General features: G+C 32.4%; 2 protein-coding genes across 2 annotated transcripts; both read right to left on the bottom strand.

Annotated features, from left to right (window-relative positions):
* Positions 1-604: 604 nt before the first annotated feature.
* On the bottom strand, positions 605-2,335 carry LOC143917235 (phospholipase A1-like). The gene is made up of 7 exons (XM_077438719.1): positions 1,994-2,335; positions 1,607-1,903; positions 1,367-1,507; positions 1,174-1,266; positions 979-1,093; positions 781-905; positions 605-702 (listed from the first exon to the last, which is right to left on the bottom strand). The coding sequence occupies exons 2-7, from the start codon at positions 1,728-1,730 to the stop codon at positions 605-607; spliced, it is 696 nt and encodes a 231-aa protein (XP_077294845.1). The 5' UTR covers positions 1,731-1,903; positions 1,994-2,335.
* On the bottom strand, positions 1,796-17,245 carry LOC143917234 (zinc finger MYM-type protein 1-like). The gene is made up of 3 exons (XM_077438718.1): positions 15,206-17,245; positions 1,994-2,335; positions 1,796-1,903 (listed from the first exon to the last, which is right to left on the bottom strand). The coding sequence occupies exons 1-3, from the start codon at positions 17,243-17,245 to the stop codon at positions 1,796-1,798; spliced, it is 2,490 nt and encodes an 829-aa protein (XP_077294844.1).
* Between the last annotated feature and the right edge of the window lie 4,451 nt (positions 17,246-21,696).

Below are 21,696 nucleotides of genomic sequence, written 5' to 3'. Positions count from 1 at the left end.
CGTATGTTCAGAACGATTCCAAACTGCCGTGGATATCAGATTGGAGTTTATAGCGCATTTTAAGGTGGACACTTTTTTATTGACCGTGAAAAAATTAGAAACACAAAAAAAATCTAGTTAGCAGGCCCAGCCCGAGGAAATAAAGCGCCCCTGGGAAGATTGGTTTTCATCGCACCCTTCTACCCCTCCTAATATTTTAGTTTAAACAATAAATTTGATAAAATGTACAAGATAAAGAATAAAAAAAAAAAAAAAATTTATAATTTTTATTCAAAATAGGCACGTTTCATGTTCAATATATACAATATTAATGAAAATAGATAGAATAAATTTTGCCGAAGGAACATATTTAAAAAAAAAACGATATAATATTCAAAAAAGATTTCAAATATATTTTTTTTAACCCCAATGCTTCCTAACATTGCTTCCTACCAATGATTACAAACATTGCAGCATTTGTTATAACATAAATCACTGACTTTCGAAATGCTGAAGAAAAGGTTATTAAAAATTAATTAATTAATTAATTCATCCGTAGAGACATACATATATGTGCTTAGACATGTACGTAAATTATATAAATTGATCAGAATACCGACTGCCATTATAAAATCATACAACTATTCAACTTATTTTTTCCCGTAACCTTCTGCAATTGAAGCAAGACACTTGTTCTTAAATCTTTTGGACATGCGTTCTTAACTGTAATCAATTTTATTAAATTAATTGAAATATTTCGAGTGACTGTTATATGATCAATACTATGTATGTATTAGTTACTGCAGAAAGGACTTCTACTAGAAGTTACGACAAAGAATGAACCTCTAGCTGGCGAAAAAAATGAATGTAGGCCCATTACAGAACAAAGCGTTTTGGTGCACTCAAAACTAAAACTGGTATCTATACTAAAAAGGGATTTAGAATATTATCATTTATCAAACCGTATTTATTTTAAACGCTAACATATGTGTATCATACCCTTCATAAGTCATATCCCATTTACGTCCAATGAACAAACATTTGGTTTCTATTTGTATACTTTCAGTAAACAGCTTATAAGCTCTTCCATGATTACATATACCTCTTTGCAATGCTTTAAATAATAATAATAATATATTAATTAATGGATGCAATTCAGTTATTAAATGACATTTTAAAAAATTGGGAGTTTACTGTCATATACAGGAATTCCAATTTTTTTTACTTTTCCTTCATATTTACAACCAGGTTGTCTTATACCACCGTTTGGGTAAAAATCTTGATGGCCTGAAAGAAGAATAATTTTTATAACATACAAACGTTTAATAACAGCCATAAACCCTATTGATTGGATTCAAATAAAATTTATTCATTATCATATACTAACCACTGGGTTTTTGTAGTCCATGCCTAAGTTGAGATAATATTCTACCGTTTGTATGAATTATATCAACAAAATCTGCATCCGTCTTATCTAAATAATTGACCACCTCGTTTGAGATGAAGCACGGTTGAGCTGGATCCAAGCCTGGATGGAAAAACATTGTCTTTCAAGTAATTTTCGAAAAAAAAACATGCTAAATATTACACAATATCATTTCATAATCGAAACACTTTATACTGTTACCAGTGATTCTCCCTACAGATCCAATTTTATCCGAAGCAAATGCAGACACATGGGCTCCAAGACCATGACCGATCAAATGAAAATCTTTCTTTTTGGTTCCAGTTACTGATATTAACTCCTCCATTAACCTGAAGAAAGATATTTTTTAAGTCTATCCCTCATTAAAAAGCCAACTTAAAATTATGTGTTTTACCGAGCGATTTCTGATCCTACAGTGCGAGTGTTAGCGACGGCGTTCCAATACTTCCAACTAGAAAAGGCTTGACTCCAATCGACAGCAATTACATGGACATCGTACTTAATATATGTATAAATAAAAAGCTTTGCTTAGTTGTAATCGTGTTCATATTTTATATACATACATACTATGTATTATACATAACATACCCGTAATATAAAAGCAGTAGCCATATCTATCACCCACTGGGCATTACCATGACTCATAAAGCCATGAACAATAAACACAGTGGGCCTAGAAGGATAGTAATCTATAGTCGGCAAGCTCGTTTCATTGATACTATTCAGTAGAATTGGACTAAATATCCGTTTGTTGTAATGATAAAATTTGACTTCCAATTCATTCGATCTCTGTGGCTTATAATCCAGTAGCCATTTCAACTTGGATAAGAATTTTTCTAAGTCATAGCACTCTTCTTTACGATCTCTACGATCTTTGCTTCGCATACCAGCCAGGTGGAGTTGAAATAAAAGTGGGCCCGACATGATTAACTAAATAAAAACATATAATAGAGGTATTTACATATATATCAAGGATAGGGAATAGGATTCTATTGAGCCAAAAGATTCAATTTTTGTATATGTAGATATTGTTACGTATTAGGTGGGCTGAAAAGTTCATAGGCTGACACATAGATAGCGCTACTAGTATTAAATCCATATGATTTTTAGTTAGCCCTAACCTTAAAAAGACACGTGTATAAATTTGACAGATGTCGTACTATTAGTTTGTGAGTTATAGCATTTTGAGTGAAGCAACTTTTATTAGTTTGAAAAAATGGATAAAAAGGAATTTCGTGTGTTAATAAAGCATTGTTTTTCGGCGAAAAAAAATACTATTGAAGCCAAGGTTTGGCTTGATGAACATTATTCGGACCTTGCACCAGGAAAATCAACCGTTGAGAAGTGGTTTGCTAAGTTTAAACGAGGCGAAATGAGAACCGAGGACGATGCACGCAGTGGACGCCCTAAAGAGGCTGTTACCGACGAAAACATCAAAAAAGTCCACAAAATAATTTTGGATAGCCGTAAACTGAAATTGATTGAGATAGCTGAGACCCTAAAGATATCAAAGGAACGTGTTGGACATATCGTGAATGAATATTTGGGTATGCGAAAGCTCTGTTCAAAGTGGGTGCCGCGCGAGCTCACAATCGACCAAAAACAACAACGAATTGATGATTCTGAGCAGTGTTTGGAGCTGTTCAATTGTAATAAACCCAAATTTTTGCGTCGATATGAGACAATGCATGAAACATGGCTCCATAATTTCACACCGGAGTCCAATCGACGGTCAGCCGAGTGGACTGCACGTGATGAAGTGACTCCAAAGCGTGGAAAGACGCAAAAGTCAGCTGGCAAGGTTATGGCATCAGTATTTTGGGATGAGCATGGTATAATATTCATCGACTATCTTAAAAAGGGAAAAACCATAAACAGTGACTATTACGTAGCGTTATTGGAGCGTTTGAAGGACGAAATCGCGGAAAAACGGCCCCATTTGAAGAAGAAGAAAGTGCTGTTTCATCAAGACAATGCACCGTGTCACAAATCAATGAAAACGATGGCAAAATTGCATGAATTGGGCTTCGAATTGCTTCTGCATCCACCGTATTCTCCAGATCTGGCCCTCAGCGACTTTTTCCTGTTCTCAGACCTCAAGAGGATGCTCGCTGGACAGAAATTTTGCGCCGATGAAGGGGTAATCGTCGAAACTGAAGCCTATTTTGAGGCTAAAGACAAATCGTACTATAAAAATGGTATCGAAAAATTGTATGACCGCTATAATCGTTGTATCGCCCTCGAAGGCAACTATATTGAATAATAAAATCAAATTCTAACAAAAAAAAGATTTTTTCTATGCTAGCCTTCGAACTTTTCAGCCCAACTGTTACACCGCCGAGTAAGTGCAATCGGACTAGGCCGAGTAGCATCCCAGAGACTGTGTGACCGTTATAATTGGTTTCAAGGATTATCTCTAGACTGAGTGCAAGTCGGCTACACAATGGCCATCGAATTGGCCGCTATTGGTCCCTTCTCAGAAGTGACCGATACCGTGGGACTCAGTGTCGTGGGAATATATATCCGGGTACATGCCTAAACAATAGGGAAGTAACCGGACGTCGAAGATGCCCTGAGCGACCGATCCATTATAAGGCCGTACTTAGGCGATATCAAGACATTCTGGACGGAGCACTGCCAGTGCGTGTATCTCCTTAATCACCAATAAATGCTGTGAAACGACTTTGGCCTTTTACTTGGATCCTACACCCACCCCTACGCAACAATATATTCGAAAAACGATAGATTATGGAACGATGATAATTTAATATGAGATACGTAGAACTATTTCACTTTAACTTTAACTTTGGTTCACTTTGAACTTTGTTCTGCTGCTGTGCTGAGCGTCATTTGCGGACGCGTTCTCGGAGTCTTGATGATGACGACTGTCACACTCAGAATCGATGATGATGACTAACGACTGTCATCTGCGGAGTCGATGGTGAGGACTGATTTGAATTCTATCAGTATGAGTTTATATACTTTTCTTTAAGACAATGGAGTATTGAAGACACGTGTCGTACAATTTAGGTTAGTCAGTAAATTAGGTGTGTCACAAATCAATGATAAGTATTGTTAAATTAGGTGTGCCACAAATCAATGGTGTGTCTTATTCCTACTGGATATTCGTAATTAATAGGGATAATATATTAAATTGTCTTTATATGAGAATTAAATAAAATTCCACTTAGAAAAATCATATTTCGACTATTCTTGTGGATTAATAACAAAAATTCGTTTATTTTATAGAGATAAGCTAGTGTTTTCGTGTTTACTGGACATAGATCTATAAGAAATGTCATATCTCGTCTCTGAACTATTTTTCGTGTCGAACAGTGTTATTATCAATTATAAAATTATTGTGTGAAATTATTTTCTTTGCTATTAACTCGAAAATATTTCAGATTTACATACCTGTTCGAAATATAGTTAAAGAAAAAAATTTGGGTGTGACCAACCCATGACTTTATCTATGTATTTGAGGAATATAAGAAGGTTACAAAACAAAATTCGATATTGAACTAATACTTATGATAGCGATACAAATTGAGCGCAAATATATGCAAATACTTGCACAAGACAAAATTTTGTTCAAATTTTTTTAATTATTTAAAATCAGTATAATTATTATACACATTTAATATCAAAAGGATAAAAATAATTTAAAAGGTCAAAATAAAATAATGAAATATTGTTTTTAAAAAAAATACTACTTCTGGTTTACGAATTCTGACCAAAACGTTACCAAATCTAAGTTAGTACATAAACAACACAAATATAAATTTTCAGCTTAATACGTTCAGGGGTGTGAACAGGATCCAGGCGACAACATTTTTGACCTTTCTAATAGGAGAAAATCCCACTTCCGGTTCATTAAATTTGTTCAGACTATGTCTGATGATCGGCTTTCGTGGCTTTACGACCCACGATTTGGCCGATATATTTTTGTGCTGACCACCCTGAGTCAGCGGTTGGCACACAAACTGACAGTTGTCAATAGCGGTTTGGCGCGTAAACACCCCGTTGTTTACGGGGCCCACCTCGCCACCGAAATCACCAGCTAGAGGCTGGTGAGGGTTGTGACGATACTTGGAGACCAGCTCCAGTATCCGTCCGGTGTGCACCAGAGGAAGCTTGGTCTGTCTTCGTCCAGAAGGCAGACAACTGAGCTACGCGTGGCTAACCTCAAAGGGCACGCGTGGTTACTTTGTTACTCCCCCCCCCTGTCCCCTCTGCTTGATCTCTGTATATATATATATATATATAAAATACAGTCACCATACAAACAGAATTACAACCTGTTTTCATTATTATACAATTTCCTCCCTTTTTCCACATCACGCATCCCACGCACATTACGAAGGAGAAAGGGACATAGCAGAGCAGCCGACATCAGCAGAGACCAGACCACCGACGACGAAGGAAGGCACCTTGAGGAAACCAGCCCCGCCCAAGCTTACCACTAGCTATCTCACAAAACCGACTTCCGGGGTGCTCTCGAGTTGAACATCCCTGGAGTCTGTACAAAATTTGATGGTTTTATTTTTTATTTTTACTTAAAATCACTATCTTTATTATACACAATAAATATCAAGACGCTTAAAATAATTTAAAAGGTCAAAATAAAATAATGAAATATTGTTTTTAAAAATAATACTACTTCCGGTTTACGAATTCTGACCAAAACGTTACCAAATCTAAGTTAGTACATAAACAACACAAATATAAATTTTCAGCTTAATACGTTCAGGGGTGTGGACAGGATCCAGGCGACAACATTTTTGACCTTTCTAATAGGAGAAAATCCCACTTCCGGTTCATTAAGTTTGATGGTTTTATTTTTTATTTTTACTTAAAATCACTATCTCTATTATACACAATAAATATCAAGACGCTTAAAATATCTTAAAAGGTCAAAATAAAATAATGAAAAAATAATGAAATATTGTTTTTAAAAAAAATACTACTTCCGGTTTTCGAATTCTGACCAAAACGTTACCAAATCTAAGTTAGTACATAAACAACACAAATATAAATTTTCAGCTTAATACGTTCAGGGGTGTGGACAGAATCCAGGCGACAACATTTTTGACTTTTCTAATAGGAGAAAATCCCACTTCCGGTTCATTAAATTTGCTGATTTTGTTTTTTATTTTTACTTAAAATCACTCTCTCTATTGTACACAATAAATATCAAGACGCTTAAAATAATTTAAAAGGTCAAAATAAAATAATGAAAAAATAATGAAATATTGTTTTTAAAAATAATACTACTTCCGGTTTACGAATTCTGACCAAAACGTTACCAAATCTAAGTTAGTACATAAAGAATATAAATATAAATTTTCAGCTTAATACGTTCAGGGGTGTGGTCAGGATCCAGGCGACAACATTTTTGACCTTCCTTCCGGATGCTTCCGGAAGGGAAAAAATCCCACTTCCGGTTTATTAAATTTAGTGATTTTTTTTTATTTTAATCACATTGATACAAGAATTATACTTGAATTTTTTCGTGAAGACCACACATGTTTAAGGGGTCGAAAAAAATAGTGGAAGACAAATCGAACAAGAGTAAACTGCCACTTCCGGTTGACGGACGCTTACCAAATTTTATACATAACTTGGTATTGAGCTTAAACTGATCGATATGAAATTTCAGTTCGATAAATCAAAAGGCTTTTGAGAAAAACATAAAAAACCTCGATTCTCTAGAGTAAAAGTACTACTTCCGGTTCAGATAAAAATATTTAAAAAATACAAAATTATAAAAATTATTATTTCTAGTACATGTAAAAAAAAATCAGTCCGATTCAGTTAGTAGTTTGGGAGAAAATCGAATTCAAAAACTTAAAAATAAGAGGACACCTATAAGGGGAGGTACCATTTCCGGTCAACTTAAAAATTTGAAAAAAATTTACGTAGTGTCTATAAGAATTTCATTAACCGATACCAAGTTTCGGTTCGATAGGACTAACGGTGTTGAAAAAATCCCCAAAGTACACAGACACACACACATTTTTTCTAGATCATTAAAACGTGATCAGTAATCGATTCTGAGTTCGAATCAGTCAAAATCTCGAGTTCGAATTTTCGCATGATCACAAAACTTCATCTATTGTTACTACGTACATAGATAAAGTAAAAATAATTTAGAGGCGTTCGCGAGAGATTGTGATAGTTCTGCAGGTCCTTCGAAACGAAAAAGTATGAAAATGTCAAGATACGAAGATTTGATTGCAACTATACTCATATAGTTGAATCAAAAATGAGCAGAAGGAAAACCAATTAGCGGTCAAATGTGTATGGAAACAGCCAAGTTTTTCCATGAAAAATTAGGATCAGTAGTCAACTTCAATGCTTAGTCTGGCTGATTGACTACATTTTTTTATATTTTGACAACAGTAGTACTAACTATGAGTACTAACGGCTACACATCTGCTTAACTATAAGCGTTTTTCTTAATAAATAATGAGTATTAAAATTATGAAACAAAATTTTGTGTTGTTAATATGATATTATATTCGAAACCAAGTCAATGATTCGGATTATCCGTGTTTTTCAATTATCCGTGACCTCCCTCCCCAGCATTATGTGCATAAGTGTTTCTCCGAATTCACGAAATCGGCAAAAAAATTGCGAAATTTGTGAAAATTTAATTCGCAAAAAATGTAAAGTCGTTGCCGAATTCACGTATTCGGAAAATTTTTCGTGATATTAATGTATATGTATATATTTCATTCTTTATATTTTAGAGCTTTGCGCTTTGTACCACTGGGTTACTGTTATCAGATTTATATTAGATCAATTAATGCTAGAGATATAATTATAAAAAAATACTTGCTTGCATGTTTTTAAACGCTTGAATGTCTTCTCTGATTAATGAACGGGTATTTGCATCATCAGCATCATCATTATCATCATCGGGAAACACTGAATACGTCTCATTCCAATTTTCTTCTAGGTATTTTAAGTCTTCTGGACTTATGTACTGCTCTACTGAAATTTATTTATTTACATACAATGTATGCACAAATTAATCATCAGCAGATGTGCTGCTTTTGCGTATTTCACACATTTGTATTGTACATTAGGTGTTTCTAGCACATCTGCTAGTGCAACTTACAATCATCATCACAATATGTCGAATGAGGAAACGTTAGTACAGCAATTAAACTCAAAAGGATGAGCTGACGATGGTTAGCCATTTGGAAATAGATCTAGATATAGTAGAAACTGGTAAAATCTTTAAAAACACATACATACATATCGTTCATATTGGGGTACAACGAAAACGGCGAATTTTGGAATTTGGAAATAGCTTAAGTTAGTACGTTTGAGTAAAATACATTCAGTATAAGGCTCCGATTAGAATATTATCATTTACACAAAAAATAGTTTCAAAATAACAGCTAATCAGAAATTATATAAGAAGCTTTTCAAACCATGAAGCAAAAGATGAAAATCAATTTTACCAACATGGAAGTCAGACAAGAGACCCGAGCATGCATTAGAAATCGGCATTTGAATATAATAAACAAATTATTTTTACAATTTTTTTGATCTACGTACATATTTGATATGAGAAATCAAAAAAAAAATAAAGTCACTTGTTAATGGCGGCCTTTGTTCCGTGTGCACCCACAATGAGGTTTTCATACCCTAATTCTGATAATAATTGGCGAGACATTTGCGTGAGTGATACCTCAAAAGAAAGAGCAATGATCAGACATATTTTTGAAAAGGTTTCAACGTTTATGGAAGTTTTAGTTGTTTTTAACATACAAAAAAAAAATCGCATGTGACAAACCCACGACTTTATATATGCATTAGAGCAGTCCCGGCCTTACACCCTATGGCGCCCTCGGACAATTTTTTCTAAGCGCCCTATAAATATAATAATATTAAGAAATGGGTTACCATAATCCATCTTCAGGGCTTGGGACCGGCAGAAAAGTGGTTAACTAGATTTCCCAACCAAACTGGTGGAGTTCAAAATAAATAAACAAATCGGTCGAAGAAAAATCGAACTAGAGTAAACAGCCACTTACGGTTGAAGGGCATTCGCCAAATTTTATATATATGTAACTTGTCAATAAACATAAACTTATAGATATGAAATTTTAGTTCAACACACTCAACGGTTTCTGATAAAAAATAAAAATCTTCATTCTATAAAGCAAAAGTACTTCCTTTTATTATTTGCTCTCTTGCATTGTGGGTAGGGTTGCCAGATGCTATCCAAAAGGAGGACATGTCCTCCTTTTCCATGTTTTGTCCTCCCTTACCTACTGTAAGTCCTCCTTTTTGCTAAACATCGGTCGGGAAACATTGAATGTTTCTCAGAACTGCTCAAGATCTGCGAGTTTTATTTTAGTATAAGCGCACATAATGAAAATGTGGACAGAGTTTTTTCACTGATTAATACTCAGTGGAGCAAAGAGAGGAATAGACTAAGTGTGCAGTCAGTTAAATCTTTAATTCTTATTCAATACAACTTCAAAAACATGACATGTGAAGATTTTTATAATTATTTGTTAAAAAACCAAGAACTTCTTTCCAAAATTGGCAGCTAAATATGAGTAAAATAAAGTAAAATAATATAAAAAATTCGTTTAATTTCTGAATGTCCTCCTTTTTTATAGAAAATCCTCCTTTTTAGACCCATCTGCCCTCCTTTATCAAATTATCATCTGGCAACCCTAATTGTGGGACAATAGTAATTAACAATAGTGAGAGATTTTTTTGGGTAAAAGAAACTTGGCCGATGATCTATGTATATCTATTACATCTAATATATAATTTCGAAAGAGACTTTGTATATTTATATGTAACTGTCGTTGGGAACTTTATAAACAGGTAAGTTTCTATGACGATATATTTTCTTTTCGATTCAAATAAATTCACCCGCGGCCCCGGGGGGCATCGAAGGCTCTAAGGGTGCAGCCGCCGGGGGCGAAGCTCTAGGGGACGCAGCCACCGAGGGCTAAGCCCCTGGAGGGCGCAGGCGCTGGATTCTCGTATGTATATAATTTCGAAAGAGACAGTATATATGTTTTTTTGTTCGTGCCAGAAAATTTAATAAAAAAACAAATGAGTATTCAAATAAATTTTTATAAAATAAAACTATTGAAATAAATTTAATAAAATGTTTACTATTAGATTATTTATGTTTAAACGGTTTATATTACAAATACCGAGCGAAGCCGGGTAATACTATTAGTGTAAAATAAAATCAGTCAATATTTTTAGTAATAATTATTAAAATTTAAATTATTTTTTATAAATAATTTAAAAATTTTCGTAATAATTTTTTCTAAAATTATGTATTTGTGGTTTTTTATAATATAGAAACATGCTTATTGCCGACGCTTATTATATACATATTTATGAACTTTTATGTTATTATTATTATTATTATAACTACTTTTCGATATTGGATTAACTAATTTCTATTCGATATTGGAAAAATTAAACTCGACGAATATTTGGGTGTCCTAGTTATTTATAAATATAATTTTTACTTTATCTATGTATGTACGTGCTCACAATATATGAAGTTTTGTGATCATGCGAAAATTCGAACTCGAAATTTTTTTTGATGTGACAAAAGAATTTGCTTACAAATTCTAAAATTCGCTTTTTTCGCAAGCAATAAAGAAAAGTAATGTACGAACAATGTCCAGTACTTTTCAAACTTTGATGCAGTTTCTTGAATATATGTATTCCTGTGCGTACGTACGCTTAGTCATCTTTAGGACACTCAGTATCTGTAGTGTACGTGTGTATGAATAAACTTGAATTCCACTTGAGAACAAAATATTAACTATTCCTAGAGGCTATTTATTATAAATGAAAAAAACCATAAAATAAATAATTATTTTATATGACATTGATTAATATGAAACTAAATCAGCATGAGAAACTAATGATCAATTTAAACGGTACAAATTTTTTTAAATGTATGAAAATACCAGTAAATGTAAGAGAACGGAAACTAATTGTTGATTGCGTGGTGATAAAAGCGAGAAAAAAATATACATATATACATATTTATGTCCGTGTATTTTGGGGATTTTTTGAACATCGTTAATCCTATCAAATTGGACTGATTTTTACATATTATTTACATGTAATAGAAATTGTAAATTTTATACCACAATATTTTGAAAATATTTTTTCCTAAACCGGAAGTAGTACTTTTACTCTAGAGAATCGAGGTTTTTTATGTTTTTCTCAGAAACCTTTTAATTAATTGAACTGAAATTTCATATCTAGTAAATTAATTTTAATAAACCGGGAGGGGGATGTTTCCCTCTTAGAAAGGTCAAAAATGTTGTGATCACGATTCTATCCACACCCCTGAATATATCAAGCTGAACATTTATATTTGTATTTTTTATGTACTAACTTACAGTTGATTATGTTTTGGTCAGAATTCGTAAACTGCAAGTAGTATTTTTTTTTAAAACAATATTTCATTATTTTATTTTGACCTTTAAAATTATTTTTATTTTCTTGATATTTAATGTGTTTAATAATTATGGTGATTTTAAGTATTAAAAAATTTTGAACAAAATCTGATAACCGGAAGTAAAAATGTTGTGTAAGTTTCCCTATATTTGCGCAAAATTTATATCAATAATTCTGTCATAATGTATTTTTAATTATTGAATTTTGTTTTGTGACCTTTTTATATTCCTCACATCGGAATTTTTTTAAATATGATTCCCAAAATGGTAAATTATTAGAAGGGAAGCTCCGACATATATTATTGGTTCGGCTAAAGAATACAGGTTGGTGTTATCACTGAGGTCCAGGCATCTGGACGTTTTTTTTTGACGTAGGTACTTCTGAAGACAACATCAAGCAATTCATTAGTAAAAAAGGTGTAATGTCTGATTTGATTACGATTGAGAAATTACTAAGGAAGTATTCTTCATCCAAAATCCGAGTACCATCTCACAGCTATGAAACGTTGTTGAATTCAGAATTCTGGCCAGAATTGGCATTGGCATCGACAAGTGGTACTTTCCAAAGAAATTGGAAACACTGCCAAGAAAAACTAAAAAAATTATACAATTAATAATGAGTCTAAGACTACATCTGACAGTCGAATTCGATATTCGAATATTTTACCAATTTCATATTCGATATTCGAATAATTGATTTTACGAATATTTGGGACCCCTAGCTAGCACGGTTGAGCTGGATCCAAAATTAGTAGATGTGCAAATATGTATTTTGAAAAAAAGTACGGTGTCATTTCATCATTTAAGTACTTTAAAGCAGGTGATGGTGTTGATGTTGGGTGTGCTGTGTATGAAAAACCGAATTTTATTATTATTGTTACGTATACTAAAAAGAGCCGCCGAGTAGTTGCGATCGGATTAGGCCGAGTAGCATCTCAGAGACTGTTACCATTATAATTGGTTTCGAGGATTATCTCCCCCCGAATGCACTTAGCGGGAGTAACCGTCTCATTCCGGTAGAGTTCTCAGAACCGGTACCGTGAGACCGAATGTCGTGGGAATACATATCCGAATACGTGACATAACAATAGGCAAACAAATTAGACGTCGAAGATGTCCTGAGAGACCTGCCCCTTATGTACTTAGGCGATATCAAGACATTCTGGACGGAGCACTGCCAGTGCGTGTATCTCCTTAATCATCAATAAATGCTGTGACACGACTATGGCCTTTTACTTGGATCCTCCGCCCACCCCTACGCAATAATACCATATATTGATAGCGGCATATAATTTTACTTGTATGTTTAAGAACCAAGTGGTAAACTACTACAAGTATATATCAATAAATTACTGTGGTCTCTCTCCTATTACAAAATTATAATATGGAATAAAAAAGATTAATGTATTGGGTATTATTATAAAGTTTTAAAACGTGTTATATGTACATACAAACAGTTAATATAATATTCTTAATGTCTGTACCAACTATATGTTTATTTAAATTAAGAATTTCCAAACCACATCCAAACGACATTCTGGACTGAGCACTGCCAGTGTGTGTATCTCCGTAATCATCAATAAATGCTGTGAGACGACTTTGGCCTTTTTCTTGGATCCTCCACCCACCCATACGCAACATTATTTATACATTAATTTGATTCTTCGCTCTTTAGACATGAATTTTTCAATTACGCTTTCGTAAAATCAGTTTTTTATACACAGCACACCCACCGTACGCCACTGCTTTAAAGTTTAAACTACTACCAGTGATTCTACCTACAGGTCCGGGTATATTAGTAGCAAATTAACATTTGTATGTACATATAAGACTAAAACCAACCAAAATATATACAAAATATAGTCTTAAAAATGAATGATTTAAAAGAATTGAGGTTTTTCTCAGGAACCTTTTACTGTATTGAACTGAAATTTTACATCTAGAAGTTTAAATATATTATCAAATTATATATAAAATTTGGTGAGTACCCGTTAACCGGAATTGGTAGTTTACTCTTGTTGGATATATTTACCGCTATTTTTTTCGAGAGAATTCAAGTATAATAAATCTCAGGTGAATAATGTCATACAAATGCTTTAAAATGAATTCGTAAAAATAATTGATTTTTTATTTTTTATTTTAAAACAATTATATTCATTTATTTAAAGTTTGGACCGTTTGAATGTTTCGATTATAATTGAAACAACCGTCTGATCACATTTATTAATATTTGATTGGTGTGTGTTGCCAGTGAATTTATCAATTTGAAACAAATTGATAACAAATTTCAAACAACCATTATCCACAATCCACCACATGAATCGATCTTTAATGTAATATTATGCAATTATATGCCTAATATTGTGATCCTTAATACTTATGTATGTACATTGGTATATTCATTGGTTTCATTGGTATATTCACTTATGTATATACTTATGTACATATGTATATTCATTGGTTTGTCGATATATGTATCTTTTTTATGAATTTCTAATTAATAGATATTTTATATATTTTCTTACATACATTTTGGATTTTTATGTACTTATCTTACAGAATGTGTGCATTTGACAAAGTTACATATGTACATATTTATGCATGTTTGAAATCCATAAGTGATATATTTTGAACGCCATCTATGAATACTTTTAAGCGCCATCTGTTTTATGTTAGTAATAGCAGCGTAAACGTTATTATTTTTATTTATCCTCTCCATTATTTTATTATATGTATATAATTTTTAAATCTGAATGATTTCCAATGATGATTAAGTTAATATAAAATTAATAATAAAAAATCAATTGGAATCTTTGAAGTATTAGATCTAATTAATTAAAATTATTTGACTCAATAATTTTTAAACCATGTTATGATGCTCTTTTTATACACTTTTCATTTATTGTTCCAACTTATAGATAATTTTCGCAGATCGACAAACTTTATATAATATTCGCAAATGTTTCTTACGAAAATAATTGGTTTTTTAAGTTAGAAATTTCAAAATACACAGATCGTTCCTTGCAGGTTTGTAAGTGAAAGATGTCTTGAAGAATATTGTTCTAGAAAAGTTAGCTATTTTATGAACCCTATGGCCCTAGTTATTCTAAAACTAAAATAATTAGCATGGATTGTATAAACATGATTAAAAAAAATCAAATATATACATATATATATATATTTCATTCATTATGTTACATACAAAAATATACATTTATGTTACATTCAATTAAATATCAAAATAATCAATCGATCTCAGTAATTAGTTGAACATTTATCTATAATGAAATTCAATATTTGTTTTATTCAGAATCAGAAACTTATTTATCACCATATTATGAAAATTTGTTATATTTGCAATCATGTTTTTTTCAATACTTAGCATAGCAAAAGCTGTAAGTTGATTTGGTCCTTTAGAATTTCTCAAAAATGCATTTATTCGTTTGAGTGTAGAAACACACCGTTTTGGTTCAGTCGTCGGCATAGGTGTAGTGATAACCATCTGTATAAGATTGAATACTTCTGTAAAATTTCTAAAAATACTTGTATTATTCATAATATCGTAAATTTGTACATGCCCTGATAAATTTTTCAATTCTGGCTGTTCATACAATACGCACAGTTCCGTATGTAAACCATCTTTATCTAATATCGGATAGGCTTCCACAGTTTCGTCCAGTTCCAAAGAAGGGACATTGAGCGGGTCACCTTGATAAATGCAAAAATTCAGCAACTTTGCTGCAGACAAGTGTTTTGTGAAACTTAATCGCTCCTTTATTTGAAATGTAATATAATCGCATAGTCCTCTAGCCGCTACAACATTGTTACACTCCTTGGCAAATTTAGCCCTACTTCCACCTGGCAAATATTCTCCATTGGTTGCAGGAATATTATTTCTCTTCTCGTCGATAATTTGGGCGAATTCTTTCACCGAATCGGAAAGATAAGTTGAATTGTAAAGGCGGTTTTGAAGTATGCTATATAAAATATCAACATGAGGTATTATCTCATTGAAAAATTTCAACCAGAAGTTAAAATCGTCATCGGTTAGAGTACGAAGCAGTCCTGCAGCTCCTTGTACAGTTGCCATGTTGATATTCGATTTGAGGGACTTACAGCATTGTATCAAAATGTCTCTGTTGTAGAACACTGTGTTTATAATTCCGCTGCCGAAATCCCAATCAACACTTGATCCCAGTGGAAATTGTTTGGAAACTTCCTCAAGTTCCGCCAAATGAGAGGGAGATTGGTTGAAATATGCAGGTATTGTGGCAAGACTGGAGAAAAAGATTCGCACTTGTGAACTTTGTGATGCAGCTTTTTCAATTATTGAATGAAGCTGATGGGTATAGCAATGTATGAAATGCGCATTTTTGTACGATTTTTTGATAATCGTATGGACACCTCCTGTTTCTCCAATGATTGTGGCTGCTCCGTCGTATGTTTGAGCAATTAGTCTTTCGTTTTCATCGTCTAATACACTTTTCAACTGTTCCAATATACACTCTGCTAATCCTTCAGCATCTTGTGACTTTAGAATGAAAAGTCCCCAGAACCTCTCGTACACTTTTCCTTGAAGTTCGTAACGAAAAACAATAACTTGCTGAACGTGTTCTGAAATATCACTCGTGTCGTCTGTCATGACTGCGATATATTTGGCTTTTTGAATCTGTTTACATATTTCTTCTTTACACACACTTACAATGCATTCCAAAAGCTCGTTTTGAATCTTCACCGCAGATTCTTTAAACATGGTAGAGTTAAGAAAATGATTTTTTAAATGATCATCTAATTTTCCACAAAATTCCATTAGCCCTATAAATACTTCGGAATTCGTTGAATGTTCGGTTTCGCCATATCCTCGCATGGGCAATTCGAATTTACCACAAAATACTAAGCAATCTAAGATTTTAGACAAAACTTCACGGTTTCTTCTCACTTTTTCATTATGCTTATTGATTTCTTGTCTACCTATATAAGCTCCAGTATTGATATCGGCTGTTCCCAAGAGTCCAAGTTTACACACACTTCTTAAATGTACAGAATTTCTTTCGTGTTTATAAAGTATACTGGTCAAGTGGTTTATATCCGTTACCCCCAATTTTGTCCATAAGTATTCATTTCCATATAATAGACACGGAAAGCAAAAGAAAGCGTTTTTCTCCGGACAACCGGTCAGCCAGTCATGCTGATTATAATACTTGCTGTTAAATCTTCGCTCGTAGTTAACCTTCCTGCTTTTTGAAACCCGATTAATGATTAAGTCGGGTGTAAGACGTCCCAAAGATTTAATTACAAGTTTTTCTTGTCGTTCCAGATTCGCGAAACATATTTGTTGCAAATATTTAACCGAATTCTTGACTTCATCCATTTCTACTAATAATAAAAACGAAGATAAATTTTTATAATATACACGTAGGAATAATATGTGAATATTATTAATACCTACCCAAATAAACTTCAAAATAGTCACATAAATGACATATATGTACTTTGCAGCTCAAGCCAGTGACCGATAACACAAACAAAAATAACAAAAATAAATAAATAAATTCTAAACAGTCACTTACAAGCGGATTACGACCACTCGTTTACTAAAAAAGTATTGATGAGATAGTTTTATCGAACTGCAGTAACCCTTTCCCATAACGGTGACTAAAATCAAACAAAAATAGCATGAATATGTATATATATTTATATGCAAGGTAGAGCCGTTCATGGAAGTATGGCCACCTGTGTGCAAATATATTTTGTCCCCCCCCCCCCCCCCAATCAAATAATCGTGCAAATCACAGTCGTTTAAAATGACTTAAGCTATTTACATAGCAGGCAAAAATAATTTTATTATTATTAATATATTTTTTATAAATCAAATGTAACTCGTTTTGACTACAACAAAAAAGGAGGTTTTATTTGAAGAAATTCAATTTTCAATCGATCGTAGAACAATACAGTGTACTCTTGATTATCCGTGCTTGAAAAATATAAATTATTTTTGTTAAATTAATTAAATTTTGTTCTTATATAATAATGAGACGCACCGATTGATTGCGATCGTAAACATGCGTGAAACACACAGAAATGTTTTTCGTTCCCTTTTTAAATGTACATATTTTACTATTGCGTCAATTCTTTCAGTCGCTTTTGATCATCGAAGAAGTAACAAGTGCGTGTATTCAGTGCGGATTTTTTCGAACATACGTATCAATTATAATACTTTGTGTGTGAAATTATTTTCTTTGCTATTTATTAACTCGAAAATATTTCAGATTTACATACCTGTTCGAATAAGTTAGAGGCGTTCGCGAGAGATTAAAATAAATGTATATATCTAAACTTTCTTAGGAAAAAGCGTATATTTCTTCGAACATCAAAAAAAAGGTACTTAGCGGTTTCTTTGAGATTTGTAATGGACGAAGATAAAATATTATTGAAGGTATGTAGTTTCAATAACCTACCCAACTTCAGGTAGAAAACATTACTATCGTTTTTGTGATATGCCGTTTCTAATGAAATTGTTTCTGAAATTTGTAAAGTTTTTCGATTTTAAAGCTAAAACAGATGCGTGAAAACAACGAAAGACGGAAGTATTTCAACGTTGAACGAACCTCGGAGCGAATCTCATCAGTTCTTAATTCACGATTCCACAATTATAGTTTATCTGCGAGGTTACACATTATTTTTTTAATAACATATTCTTGATAGCAGCTTATTTAAATCATTTAATTAATTATTTGTGCGTATTTAGGATCTACCATTTTACAGCTGTGATATACATATAATACAAATTGTATTATTTGTAATAATAATATATAATAATGATCTTATGAAAGTTTATAATGTTTAAAACTCAATTTAATTTATAAAAATTATTTTTTTGCATAATATAATATATATTTAGGGGAGAGTGGTGTACCTGTGGACAATTTTCACTTTTTCACTCATAGCTCAGCAACTTTATTGTTTTATGCAAACTTTTTAATGTCATTAGATAGGTTGAATATTCAAGACTAAAATTAAAAAAGAAAAATTAATGATAGCATAACAGTTATTTTATTATTTGCAAAAATAATAGAGACAAAAAAATTGTCCAAAGGTTCAACACTATGTTGAACCTATGGACAGTGTATGTTGTACCTTTGGACAGATATGATAATTTATACAAAGTTAACTATTTCATCCAATGTTGAAATTCTCAAGGTCTACATTAAATTCCAAGTGTGATTTAAGTCTCCCAGACTGGCCTACCACTCGAGGAGGAGGCAATTTCCCAGAAATTTCCTCTTGACAAATATTATAAATATTGTCATCGACCACAAGAAACCTGTTTGTCGATATTTTCTTGTAATACTTAATTTCAATATCATTTTCGATTGGATCATTCATAACTTCAGCAACATAATACTTGAAAGTCTTTTTGGTTGTTAATTTCACAAGAACCTCTAACCTTAACCTCTGGACGCGTCCAGAGGTACAACCAAATAAATGTCCAAAGGTACAACAAAACGAAATATTCAACTAATATTAAAATACACTTCTTTGTGGTTACGTTTTAACACATATATGGTCGTTACCAAATACTTAAATAACCACTATACAAAACTAAATGCATATCTTGTATGAAAATTTATTTTAATAAATATGAAAAAACAAACAGTTCGTTGGTAAATATTTACTTTTGGGTCGCAAATAACGAAATTCTCGAAAAAACTCGAATCTGGCAGCACGCGGCACCAAAAGGTGGATTGAATGTTGCTAATATTCGATGGTCATAATTACCTAGAACATTGTATAGCAAAAATATTTTCCCCGACCGAAATAAAGTCATTGTCCACAGATAAATTCGTCCATAGGTACACCACTCTCCCCTACATTTTTTTTCGATATAAAAATTTTAAACATAAAAAAATCTTAATTTTCTAAAACCGGTGAAAGCCGGCCAACCGGCTTTTTATTTATAAAAAAACGAAAACTGGCTTTTTATTTCGGGCGGTTTTTTGGAACCCCTAGTATGGACTTGATTCGCTTTTTATGTATGGACTTTCGCTTTTTTGCGTTGATTGATATTTCGTACGTTACGTTCTAAGCTATTTACTTTATTATTGTATTGTAATTTATTACGTCCTAAATTATTATTATGGCCCTAAATATAGATAACCAAAGTAACAATGCAAGTGGATTTATCGCCGTTGTTACTAATAATTTCAATTGTTTAGTTAAAAATGTACTGAAAATGGACATTTGCTTCTCTACCATATAATGAAAAAGAGATTATTGTCCCAGAGCCCAAAACCCACAACAATATTAAATATTCATTCAATAAAAAACGAAAACATATCAAAGACATTTTAATAAATATAAATATGACAATGTTTGGAAGAATAAAATAAAATTCTCATCAATAAGACAAGACGACTTCTCAGTATACTTTTGATATTGTTCATGCTTGAAAAAGATTGTTCGCATGAATATGTATGTAGAATAGAATCGAAAAGGGAAAGAATAGAAAATGCTAGTTTTGTCAACTGATCATATAGTCAGGAATACTATTCCAGGTATTAAAAATCATCGTGTGTTTCGTCTCCAGGTCTTTCAATGCAGACCACTTGTGCTGTGAACTAAGTTCACAGTTTTTCCTCCAATATCTCCATATCAACACAAAGACGATCAAATTTAGAGCGCCAGAATTTTTTCCACCAATTAATTGAATGTCACCAATTAATTGCATATCAATGTTGCCACCAACACTGTTAAATTTATATATCCTTCTCAAGGAGAAATGTTTAAATTTCTGTTAATAAGAAAGTGGAACGTTTTAAAACATTTCCTCTTGATAACCAACGTACCCTGTTAAGATCTGCGTATTCACTTTCTATTTCAACTAAAAATTATTTAAATTGGCGATGATTAAAAGGGCTGTACACCCGAAACGTTAATTTTGTTACCGTTCCTTTCTTCGATATATATATTGAGTGTATGTATATATTGAGTGAATGCGACAATATATATATATATATATATATATATATATATATATATATATATATATATATATATATATATATATATATATTGCGTGAATGCGACAGTTGCGCTTCGACCAGATAAAACGTGTTTTAAATTGACAAAATCGAGGTTTCGTATTCTACTATTTTCTCCTCCAAAACTGAACTAATTTTTTAAAAAAATTCATCATCGGTATGAGAAAGATATTTTCTGTGCATCTATCGGCGTATTTTTTTTTAAATCGACCGTTAAATAACCACACTAGACTATTTTCGTGGGTGTAAAAAAGAGGCGATTTTATAGATGTTTGGCAGCTCCTAGCTCCTATAAAAAATAATTAATCAAAAAAATAAAACGATAGATGCACCCCAATGGTGGATATCCATAGCATATTAAAAAATAATTTATCTAGTGCCATAATTGAGGTAGGGAGAAGTATAGTACGTTTATATGGACAAGGCACTGCTATCCAGCCCTCTTAAGAGCATCAGCTATAATGAAGTTGAAAATCTTAATTACCAATTTTATACCTTTGCAAATTTCTTCTGGAAATGTCTGCGCACAAAGTGCTTCTTGATGAATGATGCAATGGTAAGGAAGTAAGTACCTCGTGATTAATTTTTCCTTTCAAAATACACATGTATTAAATCTGAACTTTTGTTTTAGACTCGACGGAGTTTCTAGAACTCAAAACTTTGATAAATATTTTATTGAATCACAGAAAAGTAATGGTAATTCATTTTAGTTGATAAAAAAATATGTTCATTTTCATTTAATAGACGCTCAGCTTGCATTGGTGTGAATACAAACAATTGA

This window comes from Arctopsyche grandis, chromosome 9, assembly GCF_051622035.1.
Source record: "Arctopsyche grandis isolate Sample6627 chromosome 9, ASM5162203v2, whole genome shotgun sequence".
Taxonomy (NCBI): domain Eukaryota; kingdom Metazoa; phylum Arthropoda; class Insecta; order Trichoptera; family Hydropsychidae; genus Arctopsyche; species Arctopsyche grandis.
Note: the sequence above shows the minus strand (reverse complement) of the source record. Positions and strands in the feature narration are given on the sequence as shown.

Coding starts and splice junctions, on each gene's coding strand:
- LOC143917235 (XM_077438719.1), bottom strand. CDS start 1,730: ATGGAGGAGTTAATATCAGTAACTGGAACCAAAAAGAAAGATTTTCAT. Junction 906..978: donor TGGGATATGACTTATGAAGG/GTATGATACACA, acceptor ATCCCTTTTTAG/TATAGATACCAGTTTTAGTT. Junction 703..780: donor TAGTAGAAGTCCTTTCTGCA/GTAACTAATACA, acceptor AATTGATTACAG/TTAAGAACGCATGTCCAAAA.
- LOC143917234 (XM_077438718.1), bottom strand. CDS start 17,245: ATGGATGAAGTCAAGAATTCGGTTAAATATTTGCAACAAATATGTTTC. Junction 2,336..15,205: donor TAACAAATTTTCATAATATG/GTGATAAATAAG, acceptor GTTTTTATTTAG/TTAATCATGTCGGGCCCACT. Junction 1,904..1,993: donor CTACTGCTTTTATATTACGG/GTATGTTATGTA, acceptor ACATATATTAAG/TACGATGTCCATGTAATTGC.